The sequence below is a fragment of the Lepisma saccharinum genome, chromosome 3 (assembly GCF_977018435.1).
Source record: "Lepisma saccharinum chromosome 3, izLepSacc3.1, whole genome shotgun sequence".
Classification (NCBI taxonomy): Eukaryota; Metazoa; Arthropoda; class Insecta; order Zygentoma; family Lepismatidae; genus Lepisma; species Lepisma saccharinum.
In genome coordinates, this window is record NC_139231.1 from 111,411,389 (window position 1) to 111,425,993 (window position 14,605).

At 37.4% G+C, this 14,605-nt stretch overlaps 2 protein-coding genes across 2 annotated transcripts in view; both read right to left on the reverse strand.

The window, feature by feature from the left end:
• LOC145985958 (DNA damage-regulated autophagy modulator protein 1-like) overlaps positions 1-5,584 on the reverse strand; it is a 31,020-nt gene extending 25,436 nt beyond the window's left edge. Inside the window, exons 1-4 of the mRNA XM_083120103.1 lie at positions 5,465-5,584; positions 5,020-5,092; positions 3,907-4,028; positions 1,221-1,444 (exon numbers count right to left, since the gene is read on the reverse strand). Coding sequence (XP_082976229.1) covers positions 1,221-1,444; positions 3,907-4,028; positions 5,020-5,092; positions 5,465-5,534 — 489 coding nt within the window. The 5' untranslated portion in view covers positions 5,535-5,584. The remainder of the gene's footprint in view (positions 1-1,220; positions 1,445-3,906; positions 4,029-5,019; positions 5,093-5,464) is intronic.
• Positions 1-14,605, reverse strand: part of LOC145985959 (uncharacterized) — a 91,254-nt gene that overhangs the window by 55,180 nt on the left and 21,469 nt on the right. The gene's annotated exons all lie outside the window — the stretch shown is intronic.

Below are 14,605 nucleotides of genomic sequence, written 5' to 3' on the forward strand. Positions count from 1 at the left end.
TTTGTTTGCATCAGTGGCGAGCGCGTTCCAATCGACGCCCCACAGCACTTTTTGGTTGCGCGTTTTAACCGTAGCACCTACTTGGATGCGGGTGTCAATCGTTTGCACCAAGTATACACTCTGTTGTACTCAGTTAGTGTTGGCGCGTTCCAATCGCAACCGCAAGGGAGGATATTAGTATTATTCCCAAAGCTTAAAGGAAAAAGTTGGAAAATGATAAAGGAATTCGTTAAATAGTCAAAACATAAACAAATTGAAATCCAGAGGGAAGTTTACAAAGAAGACAAAAAGGAAGTCCAGATCCAGAACGTCCATTAAGGGAAGTCCAGATCCTCCATATTGAGAAGGAAGTCCAGATCCAGACCGTCCATTGAGAAGGAAGTCCCGATCCAGACAGTCCATTAAGAAGGAAGTCCAGATCCAGATCTGTCCATTACGAAGGAAGTCCAGATAGAAGAATATTCAAATAGAGAAAAGAAATAATAAAAAGCATATTGAGATGAAAATTGACTGTAAACGAGAAAATTAAAGAAGAAAGTAACTTTTCATGTAAATATTCTTACTCCATGTATCCTGTGTTTAAATAATATATTCGTTTAAACGTCTCCATTGGAAGGCATCCTGTCTGGTTTCGTTGTCTACAAAGAACCCTACCTTGTAGATAAGCCAGCTGAGTTTTAAGATTAAGGTTTATGTACCTTTGCACCAAATGAAGGTAGCAAACCAGGACCCCTGGCGTCGGAAAACTAAATGTATGTATGTGTATATATTTTTACCTTTTTATCTTATATATATACACACATATACCGGGTGGTCCAAAAGTCCAGGAACGGTCAGATATCGTGAGAAATACACATCGAATCGGAAAACGAAAAAATACGTGTTTAATAAGTGAAAGAAAGCTATTCAATGATATCACACTTGATTCCCCACCCCCTTCCATGTATTCTATTGAAAAGTTTTGACGTGCAGATTTTGAATGTGCAATCGCTTTCACTTTAGCTCAATTAGGGGCAGAGCGTTCCTTTGAATTTTTTTTGGGTTTTATGAAATTTTCACGTGGCTATGAGGATGGTTCATTTGCTCGTTGGACTCGGAATGAAGGCCTCTTTCCGATTCTACAATACAAAATGGGGGTTTCCATTTAAAGTTTCACAGTTGTACTCCGCCCCGCCCCCACGGGAACTTCTGGACCACCTGGTATATACATGAACACTTGCCTGAATCCACATGTAACTGATGATCGTTAGAATACCGACAGTGGCAAATATAAAATGGGCAACAAGCATAGTTGTGGATTGACAAACACCAACGAGGTTCATGGCAATAGCGGAAACCCACGCCAGCCAGAGACATAACCAGTTTAGAGACCTTACGTTAGGATTGGGTGTGGTTCTAAGGAATTTCTCCACCAGCAGGTAGTTAAGATACGCTAGGAAGGCACCTGGAAAAAAAAGAGCAATTTTACTTCTTGAAGCTTAAAGTTGGTCATCCACTGGCACATGCATTTTTCTACAAGGGTAATCATCTATATTACAAAAATCAAATTAAATTAAGGCGCTTCGTTATGGTATGTGTCTGCATACTTGCCCTTCACTGTCTGATTGAACATACTTCAACTGTTCTATTCAGCACGTGCTCGCTCTTTCAAGATATAAATAACTTTCTTTTGCACTTACCTAGTGCAGTGCTTAAAATTTCACTTACCTAGTGTAGTGTGAGGTGTATCATGCTTTTTCTTTTTCAAAGACAACAAAGTCAGAATATGAGACACAGAAATTTACACTTGGCACAGATAAGGGTAGAAGGAAAAAAATACAAAGTGTTACTCAACTTTTGTTCTAAATCAAGATTTATCAAGTGATAAAGTGACGCCTATATACTTCCTTTGGGGGGTTAGCACATGAAACAGATTAGATGTCACCATTCAACTCAGTACATGACATTCATTGTGTGTGTGTGTGTGTGTGTGTGTGTGTGTGTGTGGGTGTGTGTGGGTGTGTGGGTGTGTGTGTATGTGTGTGTGAGAGAGAGAGAGAGAGAGAGAGAGAGAGAGTTTATTTATATATTTCAACAGACACTCAACTTGCCCCGAATTAGTACTCGTATTATGTATAGTATATGTATTATGTATTTTAATTATTGTACTTAACCTTTTTCATTTGCCAAAATATAGTAGTAATAGTACGTTTCTAAATATGTTCTTCAGACACTAAGACACAATTTAAATATTCTTAAATATTCTAACTTTTTTCTAATCAGAAATGAAAAACCTTAAATCCTTAAATGTAGCTAACCTGTATTATTTTTAATGTTTTTTTCTTTGTTTCCTCATTGCATCCTTATTTGTAGGATGTATATATCGTAAAGATCCGTAGTATCTTTTAATTATTATGGACAACGAATTCCAACTTTCAGTCATTTCAACCATCGTTTCCTAATTAGGAAATATTTAGAAACCTCAAAGCGTCAAACCATAACCCTACCTCTGGTGCCAAAATGAGGACTAAAAGTGGTAAACGTTGTAAGTGCCAAAAGCGAAAGTGTTGGGAAATCGCATCGTTCCGCACATCAGCCCGTAATAACGTGCACACTAGTAATCTCTTTACAAGCCCTTTCAACTACTTAGAGGGCTACCAGCCACATTTCACGTTTACCCCATTTTCAAGCATGGCACATTTCACAGTTTAACGTGGAAAACGGTGTTTGAATTATTGTTACACTTACAGCGTTTACTAATTTTAGTCTTCAAATATCTAGGCACTGGGCTGATGACCCATCTTCAAGTAATCCCGAAAGAAATGTTCAAGTGTTAAAATGATGGTTAATTATACCTAGTTACATTTAATTTAATTTAATTACATATCGGAGGAAACTGGCAATTTTAAAGTTTTAGCATTGTTTTATTAGCAATATTAGTAATTTGAGGTCTATGACATCCCTCTGTGAAATTTTATTAATCCTTCCGGTTAAAAGCGATTGGATTGAACACTTTTTGTTTTCCTTTGTCAGTCAAATTAGAAGGAAGCTTTTCTAGGTGACTGACAATAGGCTGTCTTTGAAATTTATATAATGACTGATTTGTGCTAATTTTGAAAATGAAATATAAGCAAAAGCAACATCTGTGAGAATATCTTGCATATGGTGTTCATATATGTGCAACAAAATTATCAGACTCTGGCTGATTGATTGATTGATTTGGTGTGGAAATTAGTCTTTTTTTTTACTAAATGTGTGCCGTGACGAAGTACATTAATTAATTAACGATTCATATTGCTGCATCTGGAAGCTATTTCTTTTTCCATTTAAAATTTAAATTCATGAAAAATGTATATTCCTTTCATTGTTACATCTGCCTCTGTGGCAAAGGGCCATGAGTGGTTGGGAACAGTGGCGGCGATTAGGAAAGGCGAGGGGGGTAGTTGTCCCCACTTTTCGCCACTTTTGCCCCCGCACTATGTTAAACCTTATCTACAAAAGGAAATATACTGTCTTTGCACCCCCCAGTTTTAACATCTTGGTTTTGGAACCCAATCGCCGCCACTGGTTGGGAGTGAATTCAAACCTAATTCTATAGGTTTGAGTCTACCAATGGGATAAACTAGGAGAGGAAAACATAATTTATTTAGACATTCATATAGTTGTTGCGGCATATTTCTATGTTCTAGGACATGCTCATGCAAATTTTACGTTCTAAAATTCCTAAACGTACCTGACAATATAATTTAGAGCACATATTTCTCGCTTGATACTACCAAAAAGAAATCTTACACAACGTAAAATAATAATAAAAAAAAGTCTAACTCTATCAGTATCGCTTTCTGCGATGGTCCATCACACCACGCAGAGTAACCCTTACATTCAGAACTCAATTTTAGAAGGAGAAAAAATAGGGGTGCCACTCACCTATAAGACAAGCGACATTGAAGACAAATGTAAACAAAGAGCTTTCTGGTGGTGTGGCACCTGCGTCGCTAATGTAAGGGAAAATTGGCTCTACGTGCCCATTAAGCACAGCAATGGCGTACCTGAAATGAAACAACAAAAATAATTACAATCATTATTGACATAATTTTAAATAGGGTTCGAAAGAGCTTGATCGAAAATACAGAGAAAGTGAAAAAAATAACTCTCCCCAAACGGTAAATTGGTTCATCACACCACGCCGATTAACCCATACGTTCAGAACTCAATTTTAGAACTATTAAAAAAAAACATATTAAGTCAATATATACAACATACATATATATTCTATACAACATTAAGTCAATAGTGTTTAGAAAGTGAAAGATATTCAACAACAGTTTGGAACATATACAGGGAGGTCACAAAGTGGGCGTACCCCACCCTGTATTTTCGACACTAAGATGGTTATGGTTGATTGATTGATATGAACACATACCTGATGGCTTAAGTGTCCGGAACATCGGTATGGAGACCGTCTTTTTCGTAGCACGGCCGAACTTTGGCACACTTCGCGATCCAAGTGTGAGTGAATAAGACCTTTTTCCGGGCGGTGACGTTGCCCTCAATAACGTTCTGAAGGGCGTCCAAGAAGTCCCAGAGGTGGATAATCAATGACACAGGTATGTGTTCATATCAAGTAATCCGACAATTACCATCGTAGTGTCGAAAATAAAGGGGGGTACGCGCACTTTGTGACCACCGTGTATAATAGTACCTGCACTCCGCAACTTTGGCTAGAAATCGCAAACGCGGTGTGTGTGTGTGTAGTTGCATGTGGCCATAACATAACCGAGTTCCACACATCAAAACTGGTGCATATCTGATATTCCTGGTTGGTTGATTGATTGATTAAGTTGGTGTTTTAAGTTCACTTTGTGCACAGTAAGGCTAATCGGTATTGGACCTACAGTTTAAAGTGACCCGGCGGCGACCCTACCACTCTGATATTCCTAGGTCTGATTGCACAGCATGAGGAGTGTCCACGACACGATAGTGCACATGCCTATACTACAATAATATGATATTAATAGAGTTTAAAAATGTACGACTTACGTAATGCAAATTCCAATTATCAAGACCATAGACTGCAATAATGGGAGGAGATACAACTTGCTCGAACGTTCATCTGAAATAAAGAAAAAAGGTCTTGAGAGTAATACGTGTAAGTGTGAAAGCATAACATTATGTCTTTTTATGAGTTCTAGTTTACGTAGTATTATTCACCTATCCTTTCATATTGTTTCTATAGCATCGCATTCGCTTGTTGTCCAAAATCAAATTATTAATCAAGTTATTACTTTTCTAAGCATAATATACTATTGCCTTAGATTTTCCAAATAGCATTAATTAGAAATTTTTGATGTTCAGTGTGCAATGCCAATTAAAATCAGCACTTAGCGAATTAATTTATAATGTTGGCCTCAGGATACTACAACATATCACTAGATACAGTAATAATAATCATAATTGACAATAATAAAGTAAATAAATTACGTACTATGTTCTACAGCACTGGTTATGCACTTAATATTAGTCTCTGGTTTCACTGTTCCATTGTGGTTGTCCATTGATGTAGCAGACTTGAGAATTGTTGAGTAACTGGAGAACAATGCATAGCAACAGCTTTGTCTGTGGTATGATGCAGCTTCGCTTAGGAATCGGATGGTAATTAGAACCGTGGGAGTTTTATGAGAGAAATTATTCCCCTTCAAGAAGGAAAATAAACGTTGAAAATAATCGCAAGCAAAGAATATTCTCATATCATTGTTGAAGGTCGACTCCCAAGCCAAAAACTCTCAGAAAATCTGCTTGCTAATTTTTATAATCTTTTTTTAGCAATGGTTTTCAAATTCTTTCGTAACATAAGTTTTATATAATAAATTTGTGCATTTTTTATTTAACGTTGTTCTTTTAAATTTTGAATTGTTGATTTAAGTCCACTTTATGCACAGAGAGACTAATCGGGACTGGACCTACAGTTTAAATTGGGATCCGAACCACTGTGACATGTGCCTACACCGGGAATCGAACCCGGCACACCTTTATTACAAGGCGACGAATATACCACTACACCATTGGGGAGGCACATTTACGTTGTTTTTCTGGCACTTTCTAGCTAATCGTGACAACGAGGGTTAGATGAAATTGATGAAAGGACACGTGTACGAAAGAACATTCCTTAGGCCAGGACTGGAACCCGGAACCTTCGGTGCCGAAATCGTGATTCGACCAATCAACGCATGACACCAAGGCGACTGCGTAAGAGTCAAACTAGGAACTAGTCTGTAACGAGCGGCGCTAGGAATGTCAGCGGCCCTTAAGTGAATTAGTTTCAGCAGTGACCATAAAGCAATATTCTTTATGCACACCCAAATGACTCAAACGGTACCATTTTGACCCCCACATTAGCAGCCAACGTCATCGAGGTTACATTCCAGAATTATAAGGTTGATTACAAGAATGCAGTCCAAAAGTTTCCACTCAAAAGGACCTAGGTATTATCATGGATGAAAAACTCATTTTTGGTTATCATATTATAGCTACCACTAAAAAAAGCCATGCGCCTTCTTGGTCTTCATACAAATTTAGTGAAATTCAAAACCCATCATCTCTTGCCTTCTTCTTTAAATATTTCATCTTGCCCATCCTTGAATACTACTTCCCTATTTGGGCAATGGCCTCATAAACCAATCTTACCAGAATATATTCTGTTCTCAGTTTATTTCTTGCCATTGTTCGCCATAGAATACCTGCTTTCCGAAATTTATCCAAATCAGACACCATGGCTGCTCTGAATGTTCACTCTTCATCCTTTCGTCGTGATCTAGCTGACATGAAATTTTTATACAAGATAATAAATGGCAAAATCAGAACTGATCTCCTAATCAGTGAATTTACACTTACGGTACCCCAAAAGCAAACGCGCAACCTGCAACTCTTCCACAACGCTCCTTGTTTTATATAGAGTGTCTCAACCTTGAAAGTCAGTATGGAAGTAAATGGAGTACTTCCCTCTCTCTCTCTCTAATACATGAGTTTTGCCAATAACTCTGTCCTTCTCTACCACCGCTGCGTTGCGAGATGTTACAAAATTTACAAAATGTTTTTTTTTTCCTAGTAAATACTTCAAAAGCCATAAGTATCAAACCGCTTGAACAACTTCTCCAGTTATTTTTCTACGGGATCTATAATGTTTGTAGATATGATATTCTTCGCCTGAGTGAATTAATTGGCTTACGAGGAGAGTTATATATATATATATATATATATATATATATATATATATATATATATATATATATACACACACACACACACACACATTGGATATTTTGTATAAATCATCAGACACGAGAAAAGTGTTGACCATTGTTTGAAGTTATTTTTAGAATGCATTGTTACTCCACAGCACCGTCATTTATTCCGTAATCGTAGTTTGTTAATGCAGGCTGTCTGGCGTATCAAATTCATTGCGCCCCACCAAGTTACAGGCAGGTGCCCCGTTTTGTAGGAAGTGCAGTGTGCTTTATTTTCCGTAAAAAATGTATCCTAATGTTTGTTTTTGCATTTATTTAATTCTGTTTATGTAAAGGATACAACATTTAACGAAAGAAGTAACAATAGTTGCGTGTATTACACATATAATGCACATGTAAAATGGTGAATAGTTACGTCGAAATATAAACATTTACATGCAAATCTTGAGGTAACTTTCTTCTTCGAAAATGCATCAAATTCATAGATTTTGATGATTTGCTATACGATATTAAGGAAGAAAATTTGTCGCAATCATTAGCGATTAACAGCGACTCGATGCGACTCCGTTTGTTGATCTGGCAACGCCGTGCTCTATTTAACTCATACTGACTTTTAAGGTTGAAACGCTCTATAGGCTGCCAGAAATCTACAACAAACTTCTCATGGATGTAGATATTTTCCTTCCAGAAATAAATTTTTGTACATTACTGACCAAGAACATGTAAATCTATCTCATTTTGTTATTGTTTTTATCTTTTGTAATCTTTTGTTTCTACTTCATGTTGTTTCAGTGTAAAATGGCCAAATAAGACTGTATCTAAAACTCTGAGTAAATAAATAAAAATAAATAAATAAATAATACACTTGATTTAACCTTTGAAAAATTGTAATTACAATAACTAGTATTTATAAACAAACATATATATCAGGGTGCATCGAACTTTATTAGCTGCGCAAAAAATTCACTGTACTACTGTATTGATGTAATTATACAACATAATACTTTACATGAAACATTTGATTGGGAATTTAATTATAATATAAGGCTTATAGTACTTATTCCTACAATCCGTTATAGGAATTTAATATATTCACACATAGTTACATAAGAAAGGAAGGCCCAGGATAAAATTTATATCCAGGCGAAGTCGATTTTTGGCACCCCAACTGTCCACCCTGTCAACCCCCGCCTCAACTTTCTACCCATATACCATAAATGTACCTTCATGGCATGGTGCTATATGCATAGGGAACTTTAACTTTACCTGTATATATTGTACTCGTTTCTCTACCTCTGAGTAAATTAGTTTACTTTTTACTTACGCGAACCCTCTTCTATGCCAATGGCTGAGGCCTCCTTAAAGACCTACTTGTCTCCGCCCCCTTCCCCCACTGCGGGGTTTTGCGGCTTGTAGATCCGGCACTGTCTTTTAGTCACTTTTTCATCATGCCAAACAAATATTTCTCAATTTTGACCTGGAAAAGTTGAGGTATTTTTAATTATATTCCATATGGAACCACTACAATATAAAACCCAGTCATTACACGATCCAAGGATATTATATTTTAATTGATTGTTTAATTCTGAATATACAGTGCCCTGTATATAATATCATGAACAAACCGTTTCACCAATATCTAATTTAAGCATTGAATGTATACTTGCTGTGACTTATCGAACGAAAAGAGATTTACAAAGTAGAAGATCGTGATAAGTCAATCACATGACTATTGTTGCTAGTCAATCACATGACTATTGTTGCTAGTCAAACCAGCTGTGTCTCTGGCTCACTACCCGCCCTTATTCGGTTTTTAAAACACGTTTTTCAGTTCCATCTGTTCGCAATTAGGGGATGGAAGTATTTCTCAATTTTGTGTGTTCGGAATTAGGACCATTTAGGCGTTGTTCGTAATTAGGACTGTTCGCAATTAGAACATAACTTTTGGTTGCGAGAGAACGTTCTGACTGCTAGCGTGTTTTGCTCGTGTGCGATATTCAAGATAAATATTTTATAGGGGGTGGTATACAGTGTCGCGAAACACCTCACGACACGTAAAGCAGAGCTGTCGCATTGCTTAGCACTGCATCTGTTCTATTGGGCTCCCTGAGTGACTGTACGAAAGTTCAACCCGCATACCAAACAGTAGAAGTTCGTGACTGAGAGGGAACAAACTGGTGGTGAGGCAGGGAAGTAACTGGCATAAGAAAGAACTGCCCCAACATGCATAATGCTCATGGTAGCGCCGGAGGGTGCGAAGGGGAGAAGGGGTACTTCCCATTACTTAACATTTCTGCTACTTTTGGCTAATCGTGAAGATGAGGATGAGTGATGATATCATGAAATTGATGAAGGGACACACAAAGAACACCCATGCCCAGGCCGGGATTCGAACCCGGGACCCCTGGTGTCGTAGCGCAGTAGGAGGTTAAATATAAAAGACGTACAACAGAGTACACAACATTGCCTTGTTCGAAGACTCGTTCAGTAGCTACACATATCTGCGAGTTGTTTTTAATTGATTCAGTGCCAGTTCAGAAGAAATCTCATTGACAATTTGCCTACTATTACATTTGCCACCCACTGTACACGTCCATTATCCCCACTCGCACAGAAATTTTCACCAAGACCATTACGAAGGTTAAGATTTAGTTCTGTAATTGGACTAGAAACCTATTCTGAATCTTGGATTTTCCAGCTGGAATTAAATGCTAAATAATGCTAATAAAGGCACACTTGGACACGCAATTATTTTCGAAATGCAACACGTGAAGCAAGAAATGTTTACTTTAAAAGAATTTACTAGTCCAGGGAATTTACAATTTGACGTGGGCAAAATTGCTTAAGAATGTTTTTAAACAGTTTCTAGCTCAGAAATCATTGCTGAAAAACATATCCAAAATCAGACAAAATCGGACCACGGGAAAAAACCCAAAAACGGATTTCAAAATGGCAGACTGCCTGTTTTCTACTAAAGGCAAAAAATAAAGTAATTTACGAATTTTAGAGAGAGGTAATTTTACATTTAATAATACTTATACTAAAACTATCTTTCAACATTATACCATTTCATATGCAATTTTGATATTAAAAGTTATTTATAGAAGTTAACACTGAGAAAATAACAATTATTTCAAATAAAATTATTTTAAGTTCTCTTAATTATAAAGCCAACTTCTAAGGATGGAGAAAGTTTAATTTATCGTCTTCATCACCGTAAACACTGGCTTACAAATGGGGGGGGGGGGGGGCTACAGTCCATCCCGATATTTTGAGAAAAATCAAATTTTTTAAATGGAAACAGCAATGAACTTGGGAATAACGAAAGTACTAAATGCAAATCACTCTTTCATTAATCCTTAGATTTCAATGTTGAGTGAAAGTTCGAAATATACGAAATGAGTAGAATTTAGGTAATCCCCATTTTTACAATTCCAGCCCCCCCCCCTCCCCCATACTCCCAAAAAAGTTAATCCTGCGTACGCTAGTAACTGTCATCATATAATTATTGCAACCACTCGCCACGAGTTGTTGGAGAGGACAATCGATTACGCTTGCATCCACATCGTGAAGTATCATCAAGTTTCGACGTGCAGGAACAACTAACCATCTTAAGGAGGAAATTTAGTTTTAATAGGTGTACAGCATAACAGCAATTATTCTTTACATACCAACCCCTTCCTTCTACCTCGATCGTCTCTTCTCTATACTTCCAGATTCTTATTTGAAAGTGTGTGCGAAATTTAAGGTGCTTTGTGGACGAATCTGTAAGTTTTAAATTGCACGTAAATGCTCACAGAGTAAGATAATTTATTTAATTGGAAGAGACCGTGACTCATCAAGCCCTTCATAATCCAAGCAGTTTTCCATCTGACACTCAATGCCTCACACTTTCCCTTTTACTCAATACTTCAGGTAAAACAAGTCGTTTTACACCAGGGACATGAAGCATAACGTAACTGACAACGTTTTCAAGTTACGAACGGAACTATCGATATGCCTTACAAAGATAGTACCGGAAGGACGGGTACCTAAAAACAACCTTTGTAATCTAACTCAACAACCTATTCGCTTTAGGTACTGAGTTGAACGAGTCTCGGATCGAACGGGTATGAACGTTCATACTGTACCGCAACGGTGGCTACAGGGTACGAAATCGAACCAGGTTGGTAACTGATAAGGATGCACCACGACCAGCGCTTGTGATTAGAATACCAGTACGTGGATAGAACTGAAAGAAGGGGGGTAACATTTGTAACCGGAGTTACAGTAACCATAACACATACTGGCGTATACGATTTAAGTTTACTGTTACTTAAACTTCCACAAAAGCAAAAAGAAGTAGCGATAAAATTATACTTCTTGTTTAATAACTATTGTAATAAGTTAAAAAATAATAATTCGTCGCCTTTCTGGATAATTATTTATCAGAAACATATCTTCAAATACCTTTTAGTTTCTATTTTAAAATGAGTTGCATAGAAGAACTACACATTCATCGTTTCGGCAATTATTAATATTAAGAATGTATGCTAAGTACTATCATGTTATTTTGTTAAAAACAGTAATAAGCTAAGCAAGATGTTCGAAGACCGTCACTCAGGAAAACTATTAACAGTAGATACCATTAGGTTTACCTGTTAGTGAAGGAAATACAAATTATAACGACGTGCGCAAACTCGCCCTCTTCATGCACAGAAAAACTCATCGGGACTAGACCTACAGTTGAAAGTGAGATTCGATCCACTATGTGGCTTCACTGCGTATCGAAATCGAGGCCCTTTGATCAAAAAAGGTGGAGATTGTATAATTTGGTTTATATTGCATCGCTTTTATGCCACTTTTGGCTATTCACGAAGATGAGGATGAATGATGATATGATGAAATTGATGAATGAACACTCACAAAGAACACCCAAGGCCAGGCAGGAATTCGAACCTGGGATCCCTAGCGTTGTAGCGTGTGCTGTGCTAAAAGGCGAAGACTTTACCACTGTGTCGATAATCATAATGCAATGATACCATAAATAAATTGGCTTTATACTACCATTAAAATTCATATTTACCAAGAGTGATTGTATTACAATTTCAGATTTTATCTGATATGGGTTTATCCGTTCCCTGATATTGCCACACATACAAAAGGAGCAACAGGTTAATTCACGTTCCCTACAAATGCATGAAGATCTAGTACATTCTTAATAATTATAGGACTTAGTTCTTTTCTGGAATATAACCATCTACTATCAGTTGAAAACCAAATCCAGAAGGATCTGTGCGAACAATCAGGTCATCTCAATGCATTGTTGCAATAAGATCTCAGAAAATGTTCCCTAGCATCTGCTTGTAGGTGGCAAATCTTCAATGTCTGTATTCTTCCCATGAAGATACCGCCACAATATGAGTTCAACTAAATATTGCAAAAGGATCATCTTTTGCAGGTTTAGAGTTTTTTTTTATATCTCCTCCCAGACAGGTGATGCTCCAAAGTTCTCCAAATTCACAAATTTAAATTCACTGTAAAGAGATCTTTTCTTGTATCTAGATATTACATTGTTGGCTGGTAAATACTATGAACAGGCAATAATCGCATTGAATCAACAAGTCTTATGCACGTCCATATTTATTGTACACCAAATCGATGTAGAATAGTCCAATGAAACTTAGCCAAAACCAAAATATCAGTAGAGATCTAACAAGAACTGTTTTAGAGTAAACCCACTCTGGGATGTATGTTTTGAATGAATCAACATTGTTAAGTCAGCTTCCCCACCGACGAAAATTATGTACTTCTAGCTGATTTATTCGCTTTCTATGTTGCACAGATATATAGTTGATTGATATTTCGATTCGTTCATCACCAGAAAAGGAACTAAATGTGTGGATGGCACATCAAAATATCTATTACTGGTTGCTTAGTCGGCGAGTTCCGTGGAAGTCTTCAGAGAGAGCGGACGCGGAAACTAGTTGCTCCGTGAAGGTCAGTGAAAAGTTGCCTTCAGCAAACAACGAGCGGGAGTGCCGTGTGTGTGTTGAGTGTGGCGTTTGGTGCAGTTGGCTGGCAAGTAAGTAGAATTGGAAAAGTACTTTAGATTTGTAAAAAGATGAATATTATTTGACAAAATACCATCCAGATACGTTTTGCGGTCGGGGCACCGAGGCCGCCGGCGAGAGAAATTCATGACTTTTTATACATGGACAATTTCAACTCCACGTAGATGAGATCTTGGGAATACAAATACCTACACATTTTCCATGTGTTTTCGTAAAATGTATCAGAGACGCAATAATGACGCGAATATTAGAGAAATGTGGTCCGGAAACAAACTTTTGTTATGATAATGGTGAAACTGTAAAATTGCTTTTGGGTGATGCGGGGAGGGAAAGAAAAGCGGTAAGAGTGTTTAACTTACCACTAGAATTAGATGATGACTGTGTGAAAGAAAAAATGACGGAATTTGGGAAGGTTGAATGTATAGACAAAGAAAAGTGGTCTGATAACTTTAAATATCAAGTTTATAACGGGGTGAGAATTGTGAAAATGGAACTAAAAAAACGATTCCGTCGTTCATTACAGTAAAATCTCATCAGTGCCATGTGATATACGACGGACAGCCGAGAACGTGCAGGGCGTGTGGAAAAGAAGGACACGATAGCTGGCAATGTGATAGTCGTCAGATAACAACGCTTCGTGTGAATAAAAACCGAGAGAGAAATTATAGTGATATAATAGTGGAAAAGGGGAGTTCCTCGAACGTGAACAATCAGTTCCAACCAGATAATAATCAAAACAAATCGGAAGGTCTACAAAAGGTGATAAAAGAATAAAAGAAAGATAAGGGGATAAAGAATGTGCCAAGTGATACCAGCCCGGTGGAAATGTTACCACCGGTAAATACGGCGACCACAAAGGAAGAACACAACCAGAAAATATTATCGATGGACACAAAACAACCGTGAACATCTCACCTAGACAAACAAGAGGAAAAAGGAAGTGAAGAAATGCAGGATGACCAGATGCAGGACGAGGGAATTCACCTGATCTTCCTCCCATCCCAGCTGCAAAGGACAATGTCCGAAAGGAGGAGGACAAGGGACCTTTGAAAGACTGTAAGCTGGAAAGTGAATTTAATACAGAAGAAGAAAGTGACAAACAAACAACAAACAAAACTAGTCAGGGGTCCATCATATTGGAAGCTAAATATACAGTTATTAGAGCTTCCACATATCAATGAAATATTTGCACAAAAATGGGTCGAATGGTGTAAACAACAAAAGCATTACAGTAATCATAATGACTGGTGGGTTCGATATGTAAAACCAAAATTAAAAACTTTTTTCTGCTGGTATGGAAAGGAAAATGCAAAAGACAGAAACGGTTTG